A 23,766-nucleotide genomic window follows, 5' to 3' on the forward strand; every position below is an offset into this window, starting at 1 on the left:
TGCCACAACCCCCCCACCCCCCCGTAGCATTTACAGTGTGCAAAGACACTCGGCTGCTTTTGAACAAAATTGGGCTGTCTAATCAAGGCAGGCTTTCAAAATCACAAGGCAGACCCAGGAAATGCAATTAAAAAAAAAACCCTCTCTTGATGTCATGTGTACAAAACCGCTCGACAAATTCATTGCAGGTCCCTGTGCAAATTCTTTCCACCCCTCCTCTCCGCTTCAAAAGCTGATCGGTCTCTGGGAGCTGTCTGTGGTGCTGAGCTCAGAGGCGTTCCTCTTAGCACTGGTAGAAAACAGGAGAATTAAACAAGAAAAATTGCCTGGGAGGAAGCAGTTTGGCACTTTGAGAGAAGGGGCTGGCCATCCTTAAAGAGTCTTGTGCTGGGTGATCGAACTAGAGGGCAGCCGGTCCAAGGGTGAGAAGGACAGGGTGCCCATCAATGGAATCTCCTGTTCAAAGAGGTACCTGGCTACGAATTTTTCCATTGGGGGGAGGGGAGGGGAGGGACATAAAGAGAGAGGGGGAACTGTTGGGGGCTGGCTGTGAATTATCTATCAACTGACTGTTCTGCTAGCAGGTTATTATACCATCTTTAGGATTACATTCTGAGCAGTGCAAGTAAGAAGTTTGAGCGCCCACAGAAGAATCTTTTGAGGAGCAGCGCGTGAGCTGTACCTTGGATTGGTTCTTTCACTTCACCGTGCCATGAAAGTGACACTGAACACGGTCTCTTTGCTTGCAGCCCTGCTGGGCATTTTAAGCTTCATCTTCTTGGTAGTGGCTATTGGAACCGACTTCTGGTATCTCATCGACACTTCTAAACTGGAGATGCTGGGCAACCACACAGGCAGCCTGGGCTCTCATTCAGGCCTCTGGAGGACTTGTCACGGTAAGTCCCTCCTGTTTGGGGCTTTGCTGGGCAATTGTGTATTGGCAAGAGGGGCACAACCTTCTTAGAAGCAGCCCCTTAAAGAGGAATTTTTGTGGCTCTGAAAAGAATGGGTGGGGGGGGGGAGCTTAATGGACGGGCTTAGGGTAGATCCCACCAAATTGTGACTAAATGCTTTTAGTGGCAATAGAGATGGAGGGAAAGGAGCTTGTAGATATCTGGAAGAAGTTTAAATATCTTTTCTGCGGCCTTTCCCTGGGCATGGTCTCAGATGCTTTGCCCCATTAAACACACAGTCTCTCTCTCTCGCCCACAGCTTTTGCTACAAGAGTATTGCAAGACCCTCTTAGAAACACCCTATAATCCAGCAGGGCACATGCCCCGGAGCTGTTTTCATTCACTAGGTTTCGGCCATGGGACATTTCAACCAGTGATGAAGTCAGCCCTCCCCGCCATGACTTCACAGCTAGACCCTGCCCTTCACAACTAGGGTTCAAGGACCCCATTGGAAAGCATCCTTGCCACTCGACAAGGCCTTTCATATGTAATTTATTATTGCAAATATTAGCCACATGTTGAGCCTGTTGATGTACAGTCTGTGCTCTTCAAGGGGCTGCATTAGGGCATATCTGTTGATTGCTGAAATTGCTGATCTTTTTTTAAAGTATGCAATCTGCAGAATAATATCCCGGCTACGGCATGAGTCACAAACTAAGGGAGCCCTTTATTTTATATACTGGAATTATTAGTATATTCTCTCATTTATAAAGTGACAACTGATCAAAAATGTATCGTCATCTTCTTGCCTTGCACCTATGGAGTGGGTACAATCGAAATTTCTGGGAGCAGCCCTTCAATTGCCCCCCAAATGTAAGTTTACGTTTGGAGACAGATATGGTAAAAGTGGAGGCTAGGGTGTGCCTCGATTCAATCTTTCTTTATTACAGTCAGCGACCAGAGAGGAATGAGATAAAAGTGACCAGAATATAGCATATATAAAATACAGCAAGAATGTAACAAGTCTATATGTGGATACATAATTTCATAACAAACACTAACTTGCAAAATTAAAAGAAGTCCATCAGGACCAATCAAAAACTAAAACATACTAGTGCGAAGCTACTAAAAGGCCAGAATATGCCAACTAACATCTAACAATTTAAATCCAAACTTACTATAAGTGGAGATAATGGTTTGCACAACTCAGACAAAGTATGTGCCTCGACTCCATTAGGCTCCTTAGGTTAAAGTTAAATTTCAAGCCTCAAGGTGTAACCTCCTTGATTCTTTGAGATACTTATCAGTCTATGCAGCTAAAGGCAGTTAGGATCAAAGTGGTGAATTTGAGTTTCTCCCCTTATTCTGCTCTGGAAATGGGGTATGAGCAGGCAAAGCAGGTTTTAAAGCAAAGGGTGATGGATATTGAGAGACAGGCAGATCTAGAGAGTTCACCAACTTTTGGGTGTTCGGAAAACTCTAGATATGTAGTTTCCAGGTTGCTTATCCTTTTCAACTGGAGATGTCTAGTCAAAAGAAGGCATTTTCTCTAACCAGATAACAAGCACTACCTTCTGTGGTTTTGGACGGGCAACACAAAAAGACTCCCAAGGCAGACTAGTTATGTCCTTGTGGTTCAAGGGAGATTGAAACTATAGAACACGTTTTACTTTGTTGTGCTTTGTGATTTGTATCAAGAGGTTCTCTTTAAGTTTATCCTCCCTTTGTTTAGCAGGTATCCTACTTGATCAGACTCAGCATACATTAGAATGTTACAGGCAGCTCAATCCTAAGCCCCGAGTTAACAACTCCGCTTGTGAGTCGACGTAAATGAGGCGACCGTCTGCTGCTCCCTATGGACTTGTGCAGGAGAGTCCCACTGGTGCCAGAGCACAGCGAAGCAAGGCGCAGCCACCACCAGGAGCACCTGCCCGCTGTTCCCCTGACAACCCTTCTCACACAAGCCAATGGCCACACTGCTTCCCTGACAGGCAGGAGAGGGGCAAGGGAGGCCACAGCCAATGGGGATGCCATGATCCCCACTGGCCACCAACAGCCCCCCCTGTTAGGAAGCAGGCTTCCCTGCCAGGGACGGGGAAAGAGGTGACAGTGAAGGTCTGGATCAAATACCCACCCTCTCTCCCATCCAGCCCCCATTTCCGATAAAAGTCAGGCCGGTGGCCACAGCTCGGTGCGCCTGCAAATCCCCCCCCACGCCACCACCGCTACCATGAGAAACAGGTTCCTCCTCTCTGAAAACTGGGACCATAAAGCCTGCAGCACAGGGGAGCAGCCCCCAGGATCTGGAGAGGCAGGTGGGGGGCAGGTTCTTCAAGGAATAACAGGAATGCCCATTGGAAACCACACAAGAGGCCAGAAGGCACCCACAGACTTGCGGCAGCACCATTTGAACATATCACTGCATCACAACGATGTGAGAACGCAGGTTGGAGCTTGGGAGCCATGCCCCAGTTCAGGGGTGACACCCCCTGTAACGAAATGGTTTCCAGGGATGAAATGAGTGCCAGTTGCTGTTGATCTGTCTTTGGAGAAAGGGGGGGAGGTGTTCCCCCTGAGGGTTGTTGGGCTGTGGGGCCAGGGAGGGGCCTGCAGGAGTCTTGGTGTGGGACGCCCTTCTTCCTGGACTACTACTCCCAGCTGCCCCGGGCCAAGAAAGGGCGGGAAAAATAAGGGGTGGAGCCAGAATGGGGAGACTCAGCCGATCCTGAGGGAAAAGAGTCACCTTCTTGGTTGAAGGAGGAGAGGCTCCTGCTGCGGGGTGAGACCTGGTTGCCTAGGCCCTAAATGTGGAGGGCCTGGGAGGCAGCAGAAAGGAAAGAAAGGGGGAACCTTCCCTCAGACCCCCCCCCCTTAAGGTAGAGTAGGGAACAGTGTGGTAGGGAAAGCAGACGGCGCTTCTCCTCAGTTTGATTTTCTTCCCTAGGAGTTCTGAACGGGGGGGGGGGGGGTCTACCCCTGTGTGTTGTGCCTTCACCTGCTTTGCATAAAGTGCTCTGTATATAGTTTATTAAATTATACTTTTTTGGAATATAAAGGACCTTGTGGTGCTCTGACTACGTAACTATGTATATAGTTAATAAATTATCCTTTTTTGAATGTAAAGAACCTTGTGGTGCTCTGACTACGTAACCTCCTCCACTTGGCACGCTACAAGAAAGGAGGGAGCCCAGGAGAAACGGATCAGGCCAGACCGTGGTAGGTTGCCAATTCTCCAGGGCCCACCCAAAGATTGGGGAATTCACTTCCCAGTAGGGACATTCAGCCAGAGGGGTCTCATTCCCCCTCAGTGAGTGGTGGCAGTGACGAAGAGTGTGAGCCACGCCCACTAGGGATGGTGGAAGGCGGATAGCGGGGCTAGCAGGCCATTGATGGCGGCTCAGTTGCCCGGACTAAGAGCCAGCGCCTGTTCCGCCACAATCCCTAAGAAAGGTTAGGGCCAAACTATAGATTAGTGACTGATTCTCCAGATATTTTGGCTGCAAAAAGCAGTTGTGGGACAGGATGGGGTGGTGGTGGTGTAGATGAAGGCAGCAGAAAGGAAAGAAAGGGGGAACCTTCCCTCAGACCGCCACCCACCTTAAGGTAGAGTAGGGAACAGTGTGGTAGGGGAAGCAGACGGTGGTTCTCCTCAGTTTGATTTTCTGCCCTAGGAGTTCTGAACGGGGGGGGGGGGGTCTGCCCCTATGTGTTGTGCCTTTACCTGCTTTGTATATAGTGCTCTGTATATAGTTATTAAATTATACTTTTTTGGAATATAAAGGACCTTGTGGTGCTCTGACTACGTAAGCTCCCCCACTTGGCACGCTACAGGAAGGGAAGGAGCCCAGGAGAAACTGATCAGGCCAGACCTTGGTGGGTTGCCAATTCTCCAGGGCCCACCCAAAGATTGGGGAATTCACTTCCCAGTAGGGGAACTCCGCCAGAGGGGTCTCACTGCCCCTCAGTCAGGCGGTGTACAGTTCAGTGAGTGGTGGCAGCGACGAAGAGGGTGAGCCACGCCCACCAGGGATGGTGGGAGGTGGATAGCGGGGCTAGCAGGCCATTGACGGCGGCTCAGTTGCCCGGACTGAGAGCCGGTGCCTGTTCCGCCACACGTGGTGGCAGCGGTGGGCATCGAACACCAGAGAACCAAATAGTGGGGGGTAGACTTACCCCCACCCCAGAGAACCTAGCAGGCACAAACACACTGAACAGACTATAAAGGCCTTTCTGTTTCTTTTTCGGGCTACGGAGTAGGGACAGTTTAGCTAGGCAGCATGGAAAAAGAAATCCTTGCTAGACTTTCTGTGCTGAAAAAGCATGAATTGCCGGAGTGCAGACTCCAAGACATTGATCCAGGAGACATGATGGTGGATGAACTGAAATACCATCTGACATCCTGTTATAAAGCTGCTGCCCCTGAGAAGCCCAGCTCCTCCGAAGCAGTAGAATTGGAAAGAATACGCCTGCTACAGATTGAGCAACAGGCAGAAGCTCGCAGACAGGAACAGGAACAAGAGATGAAGAAAGCCGAAGTGGAGAGGGAGATGAAGAAAGTTGAGATGGAGATGAGAAAAGCCGAGATGGAGATGGAAAAGCAGCGTTTCCTGGCACAGAAGGAGCAGCGTAGACATGAACTGGAGATGGCACGCCTTCAAGTGGGTCAGAGCAACAAGATCAGAGTCACTCCCAAGGATTTCATCCCCTACAAAGAGGGGGAAGACCCATGTCTAACTTTGAAAAGGCGGCAACTCAGTGGGGTCTGGCAGAAACAGACTTCATGGCCTACCTCTGCAGCATCTTGACAGGAGAGTTGGCTGCAGTGTACCATAGCATGCCTAGCCAGGATGGAGGAATCGCCTTCAAAGATTTCAAGTCGGCTGTGTTTAAACGGTTCCAGTTAGGACCCAACCATTGTCGCAAACAGTTTAGGGCCTTAAGCCCACTGCAGTGTAAATCCTATATGGAGTATGGTACTAAACTGGGAGAAATGTGGGAAAGGTGGTTAACTGAAGCCAAGGTAAATGATATGAAGGGGGTGTCCCAACTGATGCTCCTTGATCAGTTGTAATCCAAGATGCCTAGGGAGTTAAAATGCCTGATCAAGGACAAGGAGCCCAGAACCCTTGCTGAGGCCACTGACCTGGCAGACAAGCTGGTAGCCAACCGAGAAGGGGTGGAGTGGAAAAATGTGGTAGGAGGGCGGGGCCAGAGGGGTGGAAAACCAAGCCCTCCTCCTTGGAGAAAGGAAGTTATTACCCCAGTGGGCCCTAAGAAAACCCCAGAAATGCCCATGAGAAACAACCCCCCTAGTTGAACGTGTTATCATTGTGGGGACCCAGGGCATATAAAAATTACTTGCCCTAAATTGCAAACAGCATCTCCCAATCCCACTCCTACGTTGCCAGCTGTCTCAAAGGTGAAAGATGGGAAGGTGGCATTAGTCCAACATGAATGCCTCTTTGCCACAATGAAGGCCCTTGATGATTGGGCTGATTTTGTAGAACCAGTGAGGGTAAAAGACCAATTGGTTCTAGGGTATGCTGATACGGGTTCATCCATCTCGCTTATAAGGTCTGACCTGGTATCTGACGCGGATGTACCACCAAACAAGGTTTTTAAGATTGTGGGGGCTTGTGGAGGATCTCAGACGGTACCAGTGGTAAGGGTGCCCCTGGAATGGAGGGAAAAGGTTTACCTCATGGAGATGGGGGTGAAGGCAGACCAACCTTACCCAGTACTGCTAGGCAGGGACCTTCTGGCAGGCCAATTTCCCATAAATGTAGTAACCTGCAGCCAGACCTTAAAGAGTGAAAAACAGCTGGCCCCAGTTCCAGGGAGAAAAGAGACCCATGGGGAAAGTGAGTCAGTTAACCCTGGGGGGAAGCCTGAAGGCGTAGGCCAGGTAACCTTAGAGGGGAAGGACCAGCCCATCCCTGATCCAGAAAAAGGGGACAGCTGTAACCAGCTCCAGGGGGAGGAAGGTGAGGCATCAGAAACAGAAGGTCTCCTATTAAACCCTCCTGAAGCACTAGATGATGAGATAGTAGGAGGAGAAAGGCTCATACAGGAGCCACAAGAAGATGACCTAGTAGAAGGAGTCAGCAGGGAACAATTTACAGGCAGTTTAGGAGATCCAGAAGAGTTCAAGGAGGAGACTCAGAAGGATCCTAGCCTGGAATCCCTTTGACAGGCTGCTATAGAGCAGGAAAGAGAGCCTTATGAAAATACTATGGATATATGGGACCAAGGGAGGCTGTATAGGATGTGGTGGCCGCAAGAGAATCCAAATCCCGGGCAGGTGGTGAAACAGCTAGTAATACCAGCTAAGTACAGAAGAGACCTACTGGGACTAGCCCATGATATCCCTTGTGCCGGGCACCTAGGTGCCAACAAGACAAGGCAGAGGTTGCGATTGAATTTCTACTGGCCTAAACTGGCACAAGATGTGAGGGAGTATTGCAGGACCTGCCTAACGGGGCAGAGAGTGGGTAAGGTGGGGTGTAAGATCAGAGCCCCCTTACAGCCCCTTCCTATTATGGGAGAAGCCTTCCAGAGGGTAGGCATTGACATTGTGGGGCTGTTCCCAAACCTCACCCAGAGGGGGAAGAGATACATACTGACATTAGCAGATCATGCCACACGATATCCAGAAGTAGTACCTTTAGCCTCCACTGAGGCACCAGTCCTAGCTGGGCTTACGGTGAAACTGAAAAAGTGTCAATTTGGACTGTCTGAAGTCATGTACCTAGGACATCAAGTAGGGAGTGGGACAATAGGCCCCCTTTGGGACAAAGTAGAGGCCATCCAAGATTGGGAACCTCCTAAGACTAAGCGTCCTAAGACTAAGCGTCAAGTGAGAGCGTTTCTGGGACTCGCTGGATACTACAGAAGATTTGTTCCTAACTTTGGGGCTGTTGCAGAACCACTCTCTTCACTCACCAGAAAGAGACAAACTGAAACCTTATGTCTGGGGCCAAGAGTTTACCTTGTTAACTGACCACTCTTCTCTCCAGTGGCTACAAACAATGAAGAACACCAACTCAAAGCTACAACGTTGGTCCTGGAAAATCCAGGAATTTGACATGAAGGTGGAACACATCCCAGGACGGGACAACGTAGTGGCTGACTCCCTATCCAGGAAGGATGACGGAGGCTGAAGGGACTATATCTTCTTGAGTAACGATATTGTTAGGTTCCGTAGGTTATATGTTTGTTTTGTTGTTGACACATCGGTTATTGAGTTGGCAGACATGATACCCTCTTCTGGGGAGATTCGGCTCCAGTCCCCCCTTCTTTGGAAGAGGGGTCCTCCGCGTCGAATCTGAGGAGGGGGAGGTGTAACAAAATGGTTACCGGGGGTGAAACGAGTGCCAGTTGCTGTTGATCTGTCTTTGGAGACAGGGGGGGGAGGTGTTCCCCCTGAGAGTTGATGGGCTGTGGGGCCAGGGAGGGGCCTGCAGGAGTCTTGGTGTGGGACGCCCTTCTTCCTGGACTACAACTCCCAGCTGCCCCGGGCCAAGAAAGGGCGGGAAAAATAAGGGGTGGAGCCTGAATAGAGAGATACCCAGCCGATCCTGAGGGGGAAAAGAGTTGGTCTCCTTCTGGGTTGAAGGAGGAGAGGCTCCTGCTGCGGGGTGAGACCCGGTTGCCTGGGCCCTAAATGTGGAGGGCCTGGGAGGCAGCAGGAAGGAAAGAAAGGGGGAACCTTCCCTCAGACCCCCCCCCCCTTAAGGTAGAGTAGGGGACAGTGTGGCAGGGAAAGCAGACGGCGCTTCTCCTCAGTTTGATTTTCTTCCCTAGGAGTTCTGAACGGGGGGGGGGGGGGTCTACCCCTGTGTGTTGTGCCTTTGCCTGCTTTGCATAAAGTGCTCTGTATATAGTTTATTAAATTATACTTTTTTGGAATATAAAGGACCTTGTGGTGCTCTGACTACATAACCTCCCCCACTTGGCATGCTACAGGAAGGGAGGGAGCCCAGGAGAAACTGATCAGGCCAGACCTTGGTGGGTTGCCAATTCTCCAGGGCCCACCCAAAGATTGGGGAATTCACTTCCCAGTAGGGAAATTCAGCCAGAGGGGTCTCATTCCCCCTCAGTCAGGCGGTGTACAGTTCAGTGAGTGGTGGCAGCGACGAAGAGGGTGAGCCACGCCCACCAGGGACGATGGGAGGCGGATAGCGGGGCTAGCAGGCCATTGACGGCGGCTCAGTTGCTCGGACTGAGAGCCGGTGCCTGTTCTGCCACAACCCCAGTGGGCTGACAGCCTGCAGGAGCAGGGAAACTGCTCTGGGTGCCACCATTCACCCATCCCCGTGCCAGATTTCCCAAGTTCATCCCTGCTTCTGCAAACAGTGAAATGGAGGGTGGTTCATCCGCCTGGAGGAGACAGATGTCACTTCACATCCCCCACTTGGCAGCAGTAACTTCTGCCTTTCCCTCTGCCTGGCTTATCAGATGCCAGCAGCTCAGTCTGTCAGAGAATGAACATCCTCAGTGGATCCTCCCCGCTGCCCTGCCAGACATTCATGGGCCTCACTTCAATTCCCACCCCAGTGCCTGAAGTTATATTGAGGGGATGGGGCAGGGAAGCTGGACAGGGCCCCACTTGACACCTGTTCCTCCTGGCAGCACAGCCCACCCCATCGACCCCAGACCAAAGCCAGGAAAAATTTGTGGGGATGTGAGAGAAGACATCCCAGCGGGGAGTTGGGGGTGGTGGCAACTACTGTCAATGTCAAGGGAATGAGCGAAGAGAGAGCAGGTTCTTATTTTTCAACACATATTTTATTAAACTGGAAAAGGTGCAGAGGTCCTCTGGAAGCATTTCCTGCCAATGTGGCTGAGCTGTGGGGTGCTTTGGTAAACTGCTCTCTGGGCAGAACTTGAATGGTGCTCACGTAGGCTTACGGAGGGGCTCAGATAGCCATGCCCCTTGGTCTCCGAGAAGAGTGGCGACCTGCCTGCAAGGGAAAAAGACGTGTTTGGAGGTCATAAACTGGAAGACTGCAGACTGGACTATAGGACAGTTCGGTGGATAGGGAATTGGTTAGAGGACCACACCCAAAGAGTGGTGGTCAATGGCATTTCATCAGATTGGAGGGAGGTGTCCAGTGGGGTGCCACAGGGCTCAGTTTTGGGCCTGGTACTTTTCAATATTTTTATCAATGATCTGGATGAAGGAGTGGAAGGGCTGTTCATTAAATTTGCTGATGATACCAAATTGGGAGGAGTGGCAAACACTCAAGAAGACAGAGTTAAAATTCAACAAGACCTGAATACTCTGGAGAAGTGGGCAGTTGTGAACAGGATGCAATTCAACATAGATAAGTGCACAGTATTACATCTGGGCCACAAAAATGAGAAGCACAAATACAGGATGGGGGATACACTTCTGGGTAGTAGTGTATGCAAAAGAGATCTTGGAGTAAGAGTGGTGAGCAGTCAGTGTGATGCGGTGGCAAAAAAGGCAAACTCCATCTTGGGTTGTATCAAAAGGGCCATTGCATCAAAATCGCAGGAGGTCATAGCCCCTCTCTATACTGCCTTGGTCAGGCTGCACCTGGAGTAGTGTGTGCAGTTCTGGAGGCCTCACTTCAAAAAGGATGTGGACAAAATGGAGAGGGTGCAGAGGAGAGTGATGAGGATGATCAGGGGTCTGGAGACTGAGCCCTACGAGGAAAGGCTGAAGGCCTTGGGAATGTTTAGCTTGGAGAAGAGGAGGTTGAGGGGGGACATGATTGCTCTCTTTAAGTATTTGAAAGGCTGTCATTTGGAGGAGGGCAGGGAGCTGTTCCAGTTGGCAGCAGAGGGTAGGACGCGAAGCAATGGGCTAAAACTACATGCACAAAGGTACCGACTGGATATTAGGAAAAACTTTTTCACCGTCAGAGTAGTTCAAAAGTGGAATCAGCTGCCTAGGGAGGTGGTGAGCTCCCCCTCACTGGCAGTTTTCAAGAAGAGGCTGGATGAATACTTGTCAGAGATGCTTTAGGCTCCTCCTGCATTGGGCAGGGGGTTGGACTAGAAGGTCTGTACGGCCCCTTCCAACTTTGTGATTCTATGTGTTGCATGTGACCCAGGCCGGTGTGCAGCTGAGGCCAAGCCCAATCTGCAATGCCTGGGAAGGTGTCGATTGAGAGCTGTGGCGGCAGCTCCACAGGTGCAGCTTGCAACCACATGATGCATGACCCTCTGGCAAGACAGTGCTCTGCCATGGGATGATCTTATCCCATGAGGGAGAAAGTCACATGGCTGAGCACCCTCCATCAACAGGGTGTTACAAACACCCAGTCAACCCAACCACTGGCTGCACTTCCTCCTCTGCAGGGAGGGCCCCCGGCTGAGGGAGTCTGATCAGAGCACCCCCATGGGTAGCTGACCGATGCCCCCAACTGGCTTTGTTGTGAGTCATTTTCTGGGCAACTGCCTCTGTGGCAGGGGCTTCTGCCCCTGCCCCCTCCCCCGCCGAGGCTCTCCTGAAGAGGCTGGCGGTCAGGAGATTTCAGGTGCGAGGGCAGCTGGCACAAATCGGCCAGCTGGGTTAGCCACCACCCCAGCTCCTTCTTACCTGCCCGTGCTCCCTTGCTTCTTATCGAGCTGGAACTCCAGAGTCAGATAACCTGCAAGGGGACTTGAGTGGTTTTTGTTAGTTAGCCAGACATCCTGGACTTTGCCCTTCTTCCCTTGAGTGAGTGCAGAGTTCTCCCAGTTTTTCCACTATGTCCCCCTAGTGCACTCATGGCCCACCACCATGAGTACCCGCCCCCCCCCGCCCCACGGAAGCAGGCGGTCAGCCAGAGCCTCTGGCCACTGCCCATTTACCTGAGTTCGTGAGTGGCGCAGCCAGAGCTTTTGTAGGGTGCCTGGGCAGGTGATTGGGCACAGGGAGGGGGGCTCGCCCACCCCGGAAGCGCATGTGGATTGGTCCGCCCAGTAGTCTCCATCCTACGCTCCATTCGGGGTGTGGGGGCGGGGCTGGGCACAGGGAGAGGGGCTCAAGTTTTCCCGTTCAATGGGTGCCTATGGGCTATGCCTGCTTGTTTTTGTGGCGTAACTTTCTGCCACTGCAGGGGGTGTTCCCAGTCCTGGGGAAGCTTAGAAAGACGACTATCTTGCAGCCCATCCCCCACCCACCCCCCTCCAGCGCTGGCGCAGGGACTTGCACCTCACTTATATGTTCATACGGTTGGCGTGGCCATGGGTGGTGGCCCGCCTGCCGGCAGAAGGGAGGATTGCGCCCGTCTAAGTGCAAGTTGCGCCCATGTAGGACTGGGCAGTTAAAGATGAAAATGCACTGGGTTCAGCACATACTGTGAAGTTTTGCGCAGCCGCCTGTAAAATCTGACGGAAACTGGTGGCCTAGTTTTTATTCATACTGTAGAATTTTAATGATTTTATTTATTATTATATTAATACATATCTTCCTGAATTACTATATATGGGAATCAATTTTAAGTTTCTTTTACCTGCTGTTGGGCTTGAGAATTTTCCCAAGGACTTGTGCCGGTCTAAGACTGTACTAATAAAGATTGATTGACATATTGTGACCACGATAAAATTCTGATAACTAGAAAACAACCATTTAGTAACAGCAGATTATGTAATCTCCTAATACAAACTCAGTAGTGAATAACAGAATCTTGAGCCACAAAAGCATAATGTAAGATTAAAAACAGCAATAAGCTGTCAGGGACAGAATAAATAAATGCAGCACTCAGACAGAGAGGAAAAACAACTGCCTGGGAGAGTAACACAGGTTTCAACTGGTATCTAAAAATTAGCAAGCTTGGTGCCTCCCCAAAAAAGGCCCTGTGTGTGGTCACCTTCAAAAGGTGGGCCTCAGAAGAAGATCTTGATGGAGAGGCCTGTTCATATGGGAATAGGACAACAAGCAGGACAACAAGTTTCTCACACACCCCAAGGGCAAGGCACAAACGACACAAACACAGATCTTGTAGAACTCCCCACTGTAAGAATGAGGACGTTCAAACAAATGTGAGCCATTTTGAGCAGGGGGTTTGGGGAGTGTAAAAAGGAGGATTCAAATGTAATGAATGAATGACTTGTGCAAGTAAGTCAAGCCACGTTTCAAACACTACATTGTCCTGAGCGTTTGTACTCTATTTTGACATTTGTTTCTTTCTATGTAAGGCAATAAGAAGCAATAACAAGCATCATGTAACGGCACACGCATTTATACCTTGGAAGCTATTTTGGTTACTTTAGTACAGCCCCATATGTTCAGAGGTGCTTGCTTTTCTAATCTCTCTCTCCATTCCTTCCAGCTGAAAACACCTGCTTTCCTATTGTCAACCCTTTTCGGTATGAGACAGCAAACATCACCTCTTCCCACAGGCAGCTTCTACGTGAGTAATGCTTACATTACATTTTCATCTGGCGATAACACGACCTTCTCTGCACTGAGTCCCACAGTCTTGATCAGAAGTACAAGCTCGGGGCTCACAAAGGATGGGCCATTTGCAAGCCCTTCTCTTCCAGGACTGTCTGAGGGTTTGGAGGAAGCAGATTTTCTCCTCTCTTCTCACCCCACCCCCCTTAATTGTCTCTCAGCCGCTCTCAACACACTACGCTTCCCAGAGCATGCTCCATCCTCAAAAGGCTATTTTGTGGTCTCGCCTTTTTCTTGTGGTTAATTTTGGAAATAATGCCTTTTCTACATGCCAGGCAGGCCCCCTGTGTAAACCAAGAGCCCTGCATTGTCTTTGCGTGGCTTGGTTTTGTGGTTCTCATCAGCCACACAGGGCCAGCCAGTTCATGAGTGGATGTTGCATGCTGGGGACTTCTCCTTCTGAGAGTTTGTGGGATAGCTCCTGCAGCTGCAGCTTCTCCACTTAAGTGGATATTTCCTGGATTATAGTTCCTCCCAGGGCTTTTTTTCTAGGAAAAGAGGTGGCAGAACTCAGTGGGTTGCCCTCGGAGAAAATGGTCACATGGCTGGTGGCCCCACCCCCTGATCTCCAGACAGAGGGGAGTTGAGATTGCCCTCCGTGCCGCTGAGTGGCACAGAGGCAATCTCAACTCCCCTCTGTCTGGAGATCAGGGGGTGGGGCCACCAGCCATGTGACCATTTTCAAGAGGTTCCGGAACTCCGTTCCACCACATTCCTGCTGAAAAAAAGCCCTGGTTCCTCCTCCTAAATCGTGTGTATGTTTCTCTCTTGGTGTGCAAGCCTCTTTGAAATGTGTGTGTGAGCTACTGACCTGAGATGGCCATTCTCAGATGCCAACTCCCTTTTTTTGGGCTATGACAATTTTATAGGTTTCTACTTTCATTTTTTAGAAATGGTCTTTTCTGATTTTTTAAAAAAAATTGGGGGAATTTTCAATTTTTTCTCTGTTATTTCATATAATTTTTCTTGCAATTTCATCCATCCCTCTCATTTTGCTAGACGTAGGAACCGGATGGAGCAACTCAAGAGTCCAATTTCATTTCAGCCTATCCCTTCCCCCACCCCAACACAAATCTTACCCAGCCATCTCTCAGTTTTGTGAGATTTCAGTAGATGTCACTCACACACTATTTCAAGTACATCTTCAGATTCATAAGAACTAGAAACTTCCTTAGGAAAGCAAAAGAATATGAAAACTGAAATTCACAAGCATCTGGCATTGTTTTGGTTTTCAGCCCTTCCACAGAACAGCAAATTAATCCCAGTTTAGGGTTTAGCCCAGCTTCTTTCCTGGCATGCTATATTTATACATGTATGGTGAAGCATTCAAACACACAGATGCAGTGAAACCCCTTTCAAATGAGGTGGTACATCTCAGCGAAAGAGAAAGCACTTGATTCTTATGACTGTATAGAGAGCTTGGCAGATAACAGTTTAAACTGATTGGCTTCTGTGTTGGCGCTGGCTCTCAATGCAGCACATTTTGTGTGATTTTTTTTGGCGTGATGCAGGAGAGTTCTTTATAATACCAACTAAGGAGAAGGGGATGTAACTGTGGAAACAATTCTCCAAGGGGGTCATATAGCTTTTTGCAACATTTCAGGAGACAGGCCCGCCCGCCTTTTTATTGAAAAGAATCAAAACTCAATCTTTTTCACTCCTGGAGATCTGAACAGGCTTTTATGAGATGTTCTAACAACTATTTGAGTTGCTTTCATCCACGTTGACCCCACGGTGCCCGATAAAGTGAAATCAAGTTAGTGCACCCCCATGTAGTTCTGTAGCTGCTGCCAGAACGACAAGGCCCCAAAACGGACGGAGGGAGAGAAACACAATACAACTCAGCCACACTAAGCCAAGTCAACACAAAGCCTGATTAAACAGGAATGTTTTTTGTCAGGCATTCTTGAAGTAAGGCAATAATGGAGAACCTACATATGAAACTGAGGCAAAGGATATGGAAATCATGAACACCTGTGATCCGACTTCCGGTTTGGGATTCATGGAGGTCTGATGCAGCTCCATTTGCGGAGCTGACCGGACTGCTGTTTTAAGTGGCCAGCGGGGGAAAATAGCCCGCGGCCGACTGCTCTCAGGCGGAGAGCAGGCAAAGAACGCTCAAGACCCTAGGGTGTGCTAGATCTCGGACGAGGGGGGGCTCTACACAACGGGTCCCCTCCCGATCCTTGAGGTCCCACCCTGCGACAGGTCGGCTACAATCTCTGCGGCAGTTCTGGGGCCAATTCGGCTGGCATAAGACCTACATACCCAAGCTTCGATTGGGGGAAGAAACGGAGAGGAGAAGTTAAAATCGAAACAGCGATTACAACCCGAGAAAAGTGAATGAGAAGGTAAAGATCACTATCTTCTGTTACGGGACAGATTGATTAAAGCAGAGAGGAATAAAAGTAGATTTTTAAACTGCAACAGGCTAACGATAAAGAGGGGAAGACTCAGCAAGAGTTGTATTTGAAAAGAGACTCAGTTTAAAGAAGTTATTAAAGGAATTGGACTATTGTTTTGAATACTTGCGGTTATGGAGCTGTGAGAAAAAGACACCATCGCGAGACCTACTGTGGGAAGTTGGGAGACAGGAAGTGCGTAACAACAATAGAGTTGCTGGAGAGAAGCGGCCCTTGCTGGAGGGCAGGAAGAAGGGAATCGCCATCTTTGAAAGGGGAAGGGTCGCGGCCTCAGCGGAAAAGGAAGTAGGCCATCTTGGATTGCAAAATCATAGAGAAACCATAGAGAAAAGACGCCCGACATTTTGGACTCTTTAAAATTTAATTTCTGTAAGAAGACCGGGACATTTGAAATAAAAGGACATTAAATTTTACGCCACGGAGTTAAGGAAGAGAGCGGACTCGTGGGAGCGAGCCAAAGCAAGCCCCACGATGTCAAAAAAAGAGTGGCAATCGGCAATAGAAAACCTGGACAAAAAACTTTTAGATGTGATTAAAGAACTTAAGGACACGAAATTGGAGCTGATTAAAGAGGTTAAAGAGGTTACACAGACAGTAAAATCGGAGCTGTCAGAAGTGAAAAAAGGTATGGAAACAATACAAAGTGAACTACAAGGAATGCAGCAGAGAGTTAAAACAGTAGAAGACGCGATGGAGAACTTAGCAGATACGCAACAGAGATGAGACTGATGAGGGGGAGAATGTCAGTTGCAGAAACTAAACACATGGAGAAGCAGTTACGTTTTCGTGGCTTGCTAGAAGTGGAAGGAAAGTCAGGGCAAGAACAGATGACTGAGGTGTTAGCTGAATACCTGGGGAAGGAGGAGGAGGAAGTTGTGGCTATCCTAGATGTGGCATATCGTGTGAACTCGAGAATTGCAACCCAGAGGAAATTACCAAGAGACGTGATTGTGCAGTTTACGACACGAAATATGAAAGAGAAGATTGTGACAAAACAGTTTCAAGATCCATTGGAGATTGATGGCAAGACGATTATCATAATGAAGGAATTACCCAGGTCAGTGTTATCAGATCGGAAAAAATACAAAGTGCTAATTCAGATCTTGAAGGACATGAAAATCAGGTACAGATGGGAGTTACCAGAAGGTGTGTCCTTTGAGTTTGGAGGGGCCAAAAAGCGCATCAGATCTGAGCGAGAGATGGAGCGATTTATAAGGGACAATGAAAAAGACTTACCAACAAGACTATGAGTATGGAGTGTAAAGTTTTATCTTGGAATGTAAATGGACTAAACTCACCGAATAAGAGAAAAAATATTTTCCACTGGCTATTAAAACAAAAATGTGACATTGTTTGTTTGCAAGAGACCCATATCAGAAAGCAGGATGTAAAATATTTAAAATCAGGAAAATTGGGCAAAGAATTTGTAGCGGCCTCCAACAAGAAAAAAAGAGGAGTGGTGTTGTACATAAAAGAGGAGCTACAGCCAAAATTTGTAATGAAAGATGTGGAAGCCAGATTTATTGCAGTGGAATGTACTTGGGACTTAAAGAGAGTGTTGGTAGTCGGAGTTTATGCACCTAACGGTGCAAAGGAAAGCTTCTTTGAGGATTTGAGGAAGCAACTAGATGATCTTTCATACGACCAGATAATTCTTGCCGGAGACTTCAATGGAGTGACGAACTTGGAATTAGATAAAAAGACAACAACTGCACAAAAGAAAAGAGGACTATTACCAAAGCTCTTTTTTGACTTGATACAACAGGAGACTTTAGAAGATGTATGGAGAAGAGAATATCCTAAAAGTAGACAATTTACTTTTTATTCTGCAAGGCACTGTACACTATCAAGAATTGATATGATCTGGGCCTCAAAAGACTTAGCGTTATGGACTAAGGAGGTAGAAATAATGCCGATGGTAGGCTCAGATCATAATCCAATCATGTGGAAATTAGGGAAAAGGAGAAAAAGGAAAGCATGGAGAATAAATGAGGACTTGCTACAGGAAGGAGAGAATATGGAGATGTTGAGAAGAGAGACAAAGTTCTTCATACAATACAACGTAAATAAAGAAGTACCAACTGACAAAGTTTGGGACGCTTATAAGGCGGTTATAAGGGGCATACTAATGGACTTAAATGGTAGAGCAAGAAAAAAGAAAGAGGAGAAAAGACAAGAGATTGAGGAGAAAATAAAAGCCAAAGAAATACAGTTAAAAAAGAGACCAGGGAAAAAGAAATTATATCAGGAAATTAAAATACTTCAAGAACAGTTAACAGCAATGAATAATAAGGAATTGGAGTGGAATCTTAAAAGATTGAATCAGAAAGCGTTTGAAGGTGCAAATAAACCTGGGAAGTATTTGGCATGGCAACTGAAGAAGAGAAGGGAAAAGAAAATAATAAATAGAATTTACGAAGATATTAAAACGTATTTGGAACAGACTACCATTAGTAGAGCCTTTTACAAATTCTACGCTAAGTTGCATAATAAGAAAGAGGTAAATAAAGAGTCAATAGCGTTATATTTGGAGAAAATGAAACTTCCAGTAATTTCGGAAGCTTGGAGAAATAAACTGAACAGTGAAGTAACAGATGAGGAACTAAACAAGGCAATACAATCTGCAAATCTAGGAAAGGCGCCAGGGCCAGATGGACTTACAGCGAAATTTTATAAGGTAATGGCCAATGAACTGGCACCATTCCTAAAAGAGGTAATCAATGGAGTTTTAAAGGACCAGCGGATTCCAGATACCTGGAATGAAGCGAATATATCATTGATCCCCAAAGAGGGCCAAGACTTCACTAATGTGAAAAACTACAGACCTATATCGCTACTTAACAATGATTATAAAATCTTTGCGAAGATACTGGCGGAGAGACTGAAGGGGTGGCTTTCGGAAGTCATTGAGGAGGAACAAGCAGGCTTTTTGCCAGACAGACAAATCAGAGACAATTTAAGGACAGTGATTAATGCTATTGAATATTATGACAAGCGTTGTGACAAAGAGGTTGGTTTCTTCTTTGTTGATGCTGAAAAGGCGTTTGATAATTTAAACTGGGACTTTATGTTTGCCACTATGGAAAAGCTACAATTGGGAGAAAGATTCATTAGAGCAATTAAGGAAATTTACAGAGACCAGACTGCAGCAATTGTGGTGAATGATGAAGCGACTAAGAAATTGATTATAAGTAAAGGAACAAGACAAGGTTGCCCGTTGTCTCCATTGCTGTTCATTTTGGTATTGGAGATCCTGATGATACAAATACGACAAGATGAAAAAATTCGAGGAATTAAAATAAAGGACTATTCATATAAGGTCAGAGCATTTGCGGATGACATAATGTTAATTGTAGAAGACCCATTGGAGAACATGCCAAAAGTGATAGATAAGATTAAGGAGTTCGGAGATTTGGCAGGTTTTTATATTAATAAAAAGAAGTCAAAGATACTATGCAAAAATATGACTAAGCAGAAACAACAATTGTTAACAGAAATAACGGATTGTGAAGTAACAAGTAAGGTGAAATATTTGGGAATCGAACTGACTGCTAAGAATATAGACTTATTTAAAAACAACTATGAAAAACTATGGACTCAGATAGAGAGAGATTTGATTAAATGAAACAGACTAAATTTGTCATGGTTGGGAAGGATTGCAGCAGTTAAGATGAATGTGTTACCAAGAGTAATGTTTTTGCTACAGACAATACCAATCATCAGTGACTCTAAGCAATTTGAAAAATGGCAGAGGAAAATATCAGACTTTGTATGGGCAGGCAAGAAGCCTCGAGTGAAAATGAAAGTTTTACAAGATGCAAAGGAAAGAGGCGGAATGCAACTGCCCAATCTGAGACTTTATCATGATGCAATTTGCTTGGTGTGGTTGAAAGAATGGATGACATTAAAGAACAAGAAATTACTAGCCCTAGAGGGATATAAAAAAATATTTGGATGGCACGCATACTTATGGCATGATAAAGTAAAGGCGAACTCGATGTTCCTGCATCACTATATACGGAGAAGTTTATATATAATCTGGAAGAAGTATAGAATCTATCTGGAAGAAGGAACCCCTTTGTGGGTAGTTCCATATGAGGTGATAGATCCGAGAGCTGTTGATAATGAGCAACAATGTCTAACTTATAAAGAAATAACTAGAACTGAAGAATCTAAACTCAGAATAAAGACTCAGGAGGAACTATCACCTTATTATGATTGGTTCCAGTATAGACAGATTAGAGATTTATATAACTCGGACTCTGTAAAGGGAGGTATACGAACAGAAAACTCGGAACTAGAGCAGACCCTTCTTAAAGAGGACAAGAAAAGAATATCCAAGGTATACCAAGCACTGCTGAAATGGTATACTGAGGATGAAATAGTTAAAGGACAAATGGTGAAATGGGCCATAAATTTCAACAAAGAAATAACAATGGAGGCATGGGAATACTTGTGGAAGACTACAATGAAGACAACGACATGCACTAGTATTAAAGAGAACATTTACAAAATGATTTACCGTTGGTACATGACACCAAAGAAGATTGCGCTAGGGAATTTGAACACTTCTAATAAATGCTGGAAATGCAGGAAGCATGAGGGCTCCCTCTACCATATGTGGTGGACATGTGAGGTAGCTAGGCAGTACTGGGGGGAAATAATAAGAGAAATGAGTGAGATTTTACAATTTCAAATTAATAAGAACCCAGAACTCCTGCTACTAAACTTGGGAATGGAGGGAATTCCAGCCCATCATAGGACGTTGATATTTTACATGACGGCAGCAGCTAGACTTTTGTATGCGCAAAAATGGAAAATACAAGAAGTGCCAACCATTGAAGATTGGATCCACAAATTGCTGTATATGGCAGAAATGGACAAAATGACAAGAAAATTGAGAAACCTGGACTCAGGACAGTTTAACACAGACTGGGAGAAGCTGAAACAATATTTGGAGAAGAAATGGGAGGTGGGAGGAGAACTGTGGCAGTTTGAGAACTACTGAAGTACAATAAAATGTAGAGGGGGGTGACTTTACCGGGGAGGAGAAGAGGTAAAAGAGAATTTCTAAGCAGTTATGATATTAGATTGATATATATAGAATAATAAATAGAATATTGATAGAAAATAATTAATCATAAGGGTTAACTATAAGGATTGATTAACTAATAATATCTTCTTTTTGATTCCGTACAGTGTACCAAACTGAATATGTTTATTTGAAGTTGTATATGAGTCAAATTGATTGATATCATATATAGACTTATGATTGAAGGGGAATAGAAATACTAATGTAAACAAATATAACTAAAATAGAAAGAAGAAGATAGAATGAATAATATATAGAGTATAAGTTAAACTGGCTGATTTATATGAATGTATGGTTTACATAGTTTATGATATATAGAAATATTTGAAAGTGAAATAATGAAAAATGGGATAAATTGTTTATCCATTATGGAAAAAGGGACTCATAGTCAGGGTACAGAGTATTAAAAATAGTTAAAGAAGTATTGCTTAGAATAAAGGGAGAATATATATTTGTTAGATAGAGGAATATATAAAGAGTAAGGGAAAAGGGATAAAGGGTTGGAAAACTGTTGGAAGTCAACAAAATGGGGGGGGGGAAAGGGAGGGGGTTAGAAATTGGGAAATGGGAATATTGACTGTAATGTGTAAACATTTGATCCTAACCCAATAAAAATTTTTTCAAAAAAAAAATGAACACCTGTGATCCTTTCAGCACGGAGTGATCCTAATACAAGCCTCAAGAAGCTAGTCATGTCTGAATTATACTGGGACAACAAGAAGAAATTTATTTGAGATTAAATTTTCTACTGCCAGATGTCTTTATTTAACCTCTTTCTCAGCATTGTCGTGTGATACTGAAGGGCACAGAGCTTTTCATCTGCAGGCACTAGTGGGTGGTGGGAAATAGACAGAGATGAATGTCTAGATGTGGCCCTGCCTCTACGTGCCGGACTGTGGTTGGAGCACGGGGCACTCTTGTCAGTTTGGTTAATGAGAATAATGGAGTAATGGCAGCTGTGATTAAGGACTGGATTTGGATCACTGATTGACGGCCATAGCAGCATTAAAACAGATTGGAGCCCCCACCCCCACCCCCATTTCCCAGGCCCATATCCTAGCAAGAATATGGAAAGGACATACAATCCCATAATACAGCCAAAGTCCAGCTCAGCTTGCTTCAAATGTGGACAAGTGGGTTTTGAGTTCTCATGGTCATTAAGCAGAATGCAAGTATCACCAAAAGTGTAAGGCGCCTTACAAAGAGACCCACATGCAATTCCTTGTTCCGTGGTATCTCAGTACAAGGTAGCCCACAGCGTGAAATCATTTTGATGTCTTTCCTTATCTTATGCACAATGGTAGCTGTGGTGAGTGTGGGATGGGGGCAACAAAGTGCAGATTGTAACGATATCAGGGCACAGGGCAAATGGGAGGACTGGGCACTGCATGGAGGGGTAGGGGGCGCTACAGCTGTTGGGGTGGTTTAGTTTGAACCAGCTGAAGAGGAAGGAGATTCAGCATGCCAAGTGGACAGCCAGGGTGCCACGTCGCCTGTTCTGTAGCCAGGAGGGTACATAAAGAATAAGTCTACAGTTGCAGAATATGGTCTTGGCTGCGAAATCCAGCTTCCCAAGCATTTCAATTTCCTTTTTTTTAAAGTCATGTGTCTAGTCCTCATGACAGCACTGATGGGCAAAAGATCCAACTTTTCAGAATTAATTATGCCAACCAAGAAACATCAGGCCAATTTGTTATTGGGCTTTCTTTTCCACAGTAGTTTACCTCCCCAGAGTTACAGCTCCCTCCCCACTATATAACAGAGCTGCCGCATGGGGCTCACTGAGGTGCCTGATGGCTGTGGGTGCAGAAGGAAGGAAAGCCAGGGGAGGGGTAAGCCCAGGTCCTCTGCAGCCAGAGAGTAGACATCACCAAAGGTCACAAAGCCGCTGAGAAGCACCCAGCAATCCTCTGTTTATCCAGCTGTTGGGAAGATAGCCCCTGTGGAAAGGATCAGCCAAGACAAATCCGAAAGCCATTGCCTGGGCAGAAAACAAGTGATAAGGCCAGGCTCTGCCCAGAGGCTCCTAGGAAGCAACAGAGACCTTTGAGGAATCTCCAGTTATCCATTAGCCACCAATACAAAAACCTGTTAAAAAAGGTAACCAAGAGTTACTTGCGCCAAAGGACAAATGGCAAACAAACACAGCTGTGATCCAGAAACTGTTTACTCAGCAGACAACAAAAGCCGTTTTCCCTGGTTCTGTTTCCAGAGCTCCACGGTCCAACGGCCATGGTCCAGAAACAACGGCGATCACTGTTTAATTTGATTAAATCAAATATATGACAACAAACATTATGCCAGTCTCAAAAGCTGGAAAATCAGATTGACCCTCACCCAAGCAAGCAAGCAGATGTGAGCTACTGAAGACACAGAAACAACAGGGACATTATACATTAACTAAAAGAAGAAGCCCCCTCCCAAAAGGCTGAAGGACTGAGCATGCCTTGAGAGGCATGCAGAGGCATAGACTTTACGATTTCCTGGGGAGGGTGGTGGTGCCTGAGGCTGGATCAGAGGTATTGCTATATCAGGAGCTGTATACAGGAGTCTTGATTCATAAGGGTGACTTAGTGCTGAAATTTACTAAATTGTGGCATCGCAGATCTCAATCTTCTTCTGATTTCTTCATTTCAGTATCCCTTTTGGTTGATGATTGAGCCAAGGAATAGAAAATCTTATACAATTTTAATGTCCTCATTCTTAACTTTAAAATTGTGTTATTCTTCAGTAGTCCTTACTTTTGTCTTCTTGATGTTCAGTTGTAATCCTGCTTTGGCGCTTTCTCCTTTAACCTTCATCAGTAGTCATTTCAAATCTTCACTATTTTCTGCCAGTAACATGGTGTGATCTGCATATCTCAAATTGTTAATGTTCCTTCCACCAATTTTCACTCCACCTTCTTTTAGATCTAATCTAGCTTTCCTTATGATATACTCTGCATAG

The 23,766-nt window shown here is 46.3% G+C and overlaps 1 protein-coding gene across 1 annotated transcript in view; it reads left to right on the plus strand.

Annotated features, from left to right (window-relative positions):
* The first annotated feature begins 712 nt into the window (after nt 1–712).
* Nucleotides 713–23,766, plus strand: part of TMEM114 (transmembrane protein 114) — a 33,160-nt gene continuing 10,106 nt past the window's right edge. Inside the window, exons 1-2 of the mRNA XM_054995365.1 lie at nt 713–896; nt 13,181–13,261. Coding sequence (XP_054851340.1) covers nt 713–896; nt 13,181–13,261 — 265 coding nt within the window. The remainder of the gene's footprint in view (nt 897–13,180; nt 13,262–23,766) is intronic.

This window comes from Eublepharis macularius, chromosome 12, assembly GCF_028583425.1.
Source record: "Eublepharis macularius isolate TG4126 chromosome 12, MPM_Emac_v1.0, whole genome shotgun sequence".
Classification (NCBI taxonomy): Eukaryota; Metazoa; Chordata; class Lepidosauria; order Squamata; family Eublepharidae; genus Eublepharis; species Eublepharis macularius.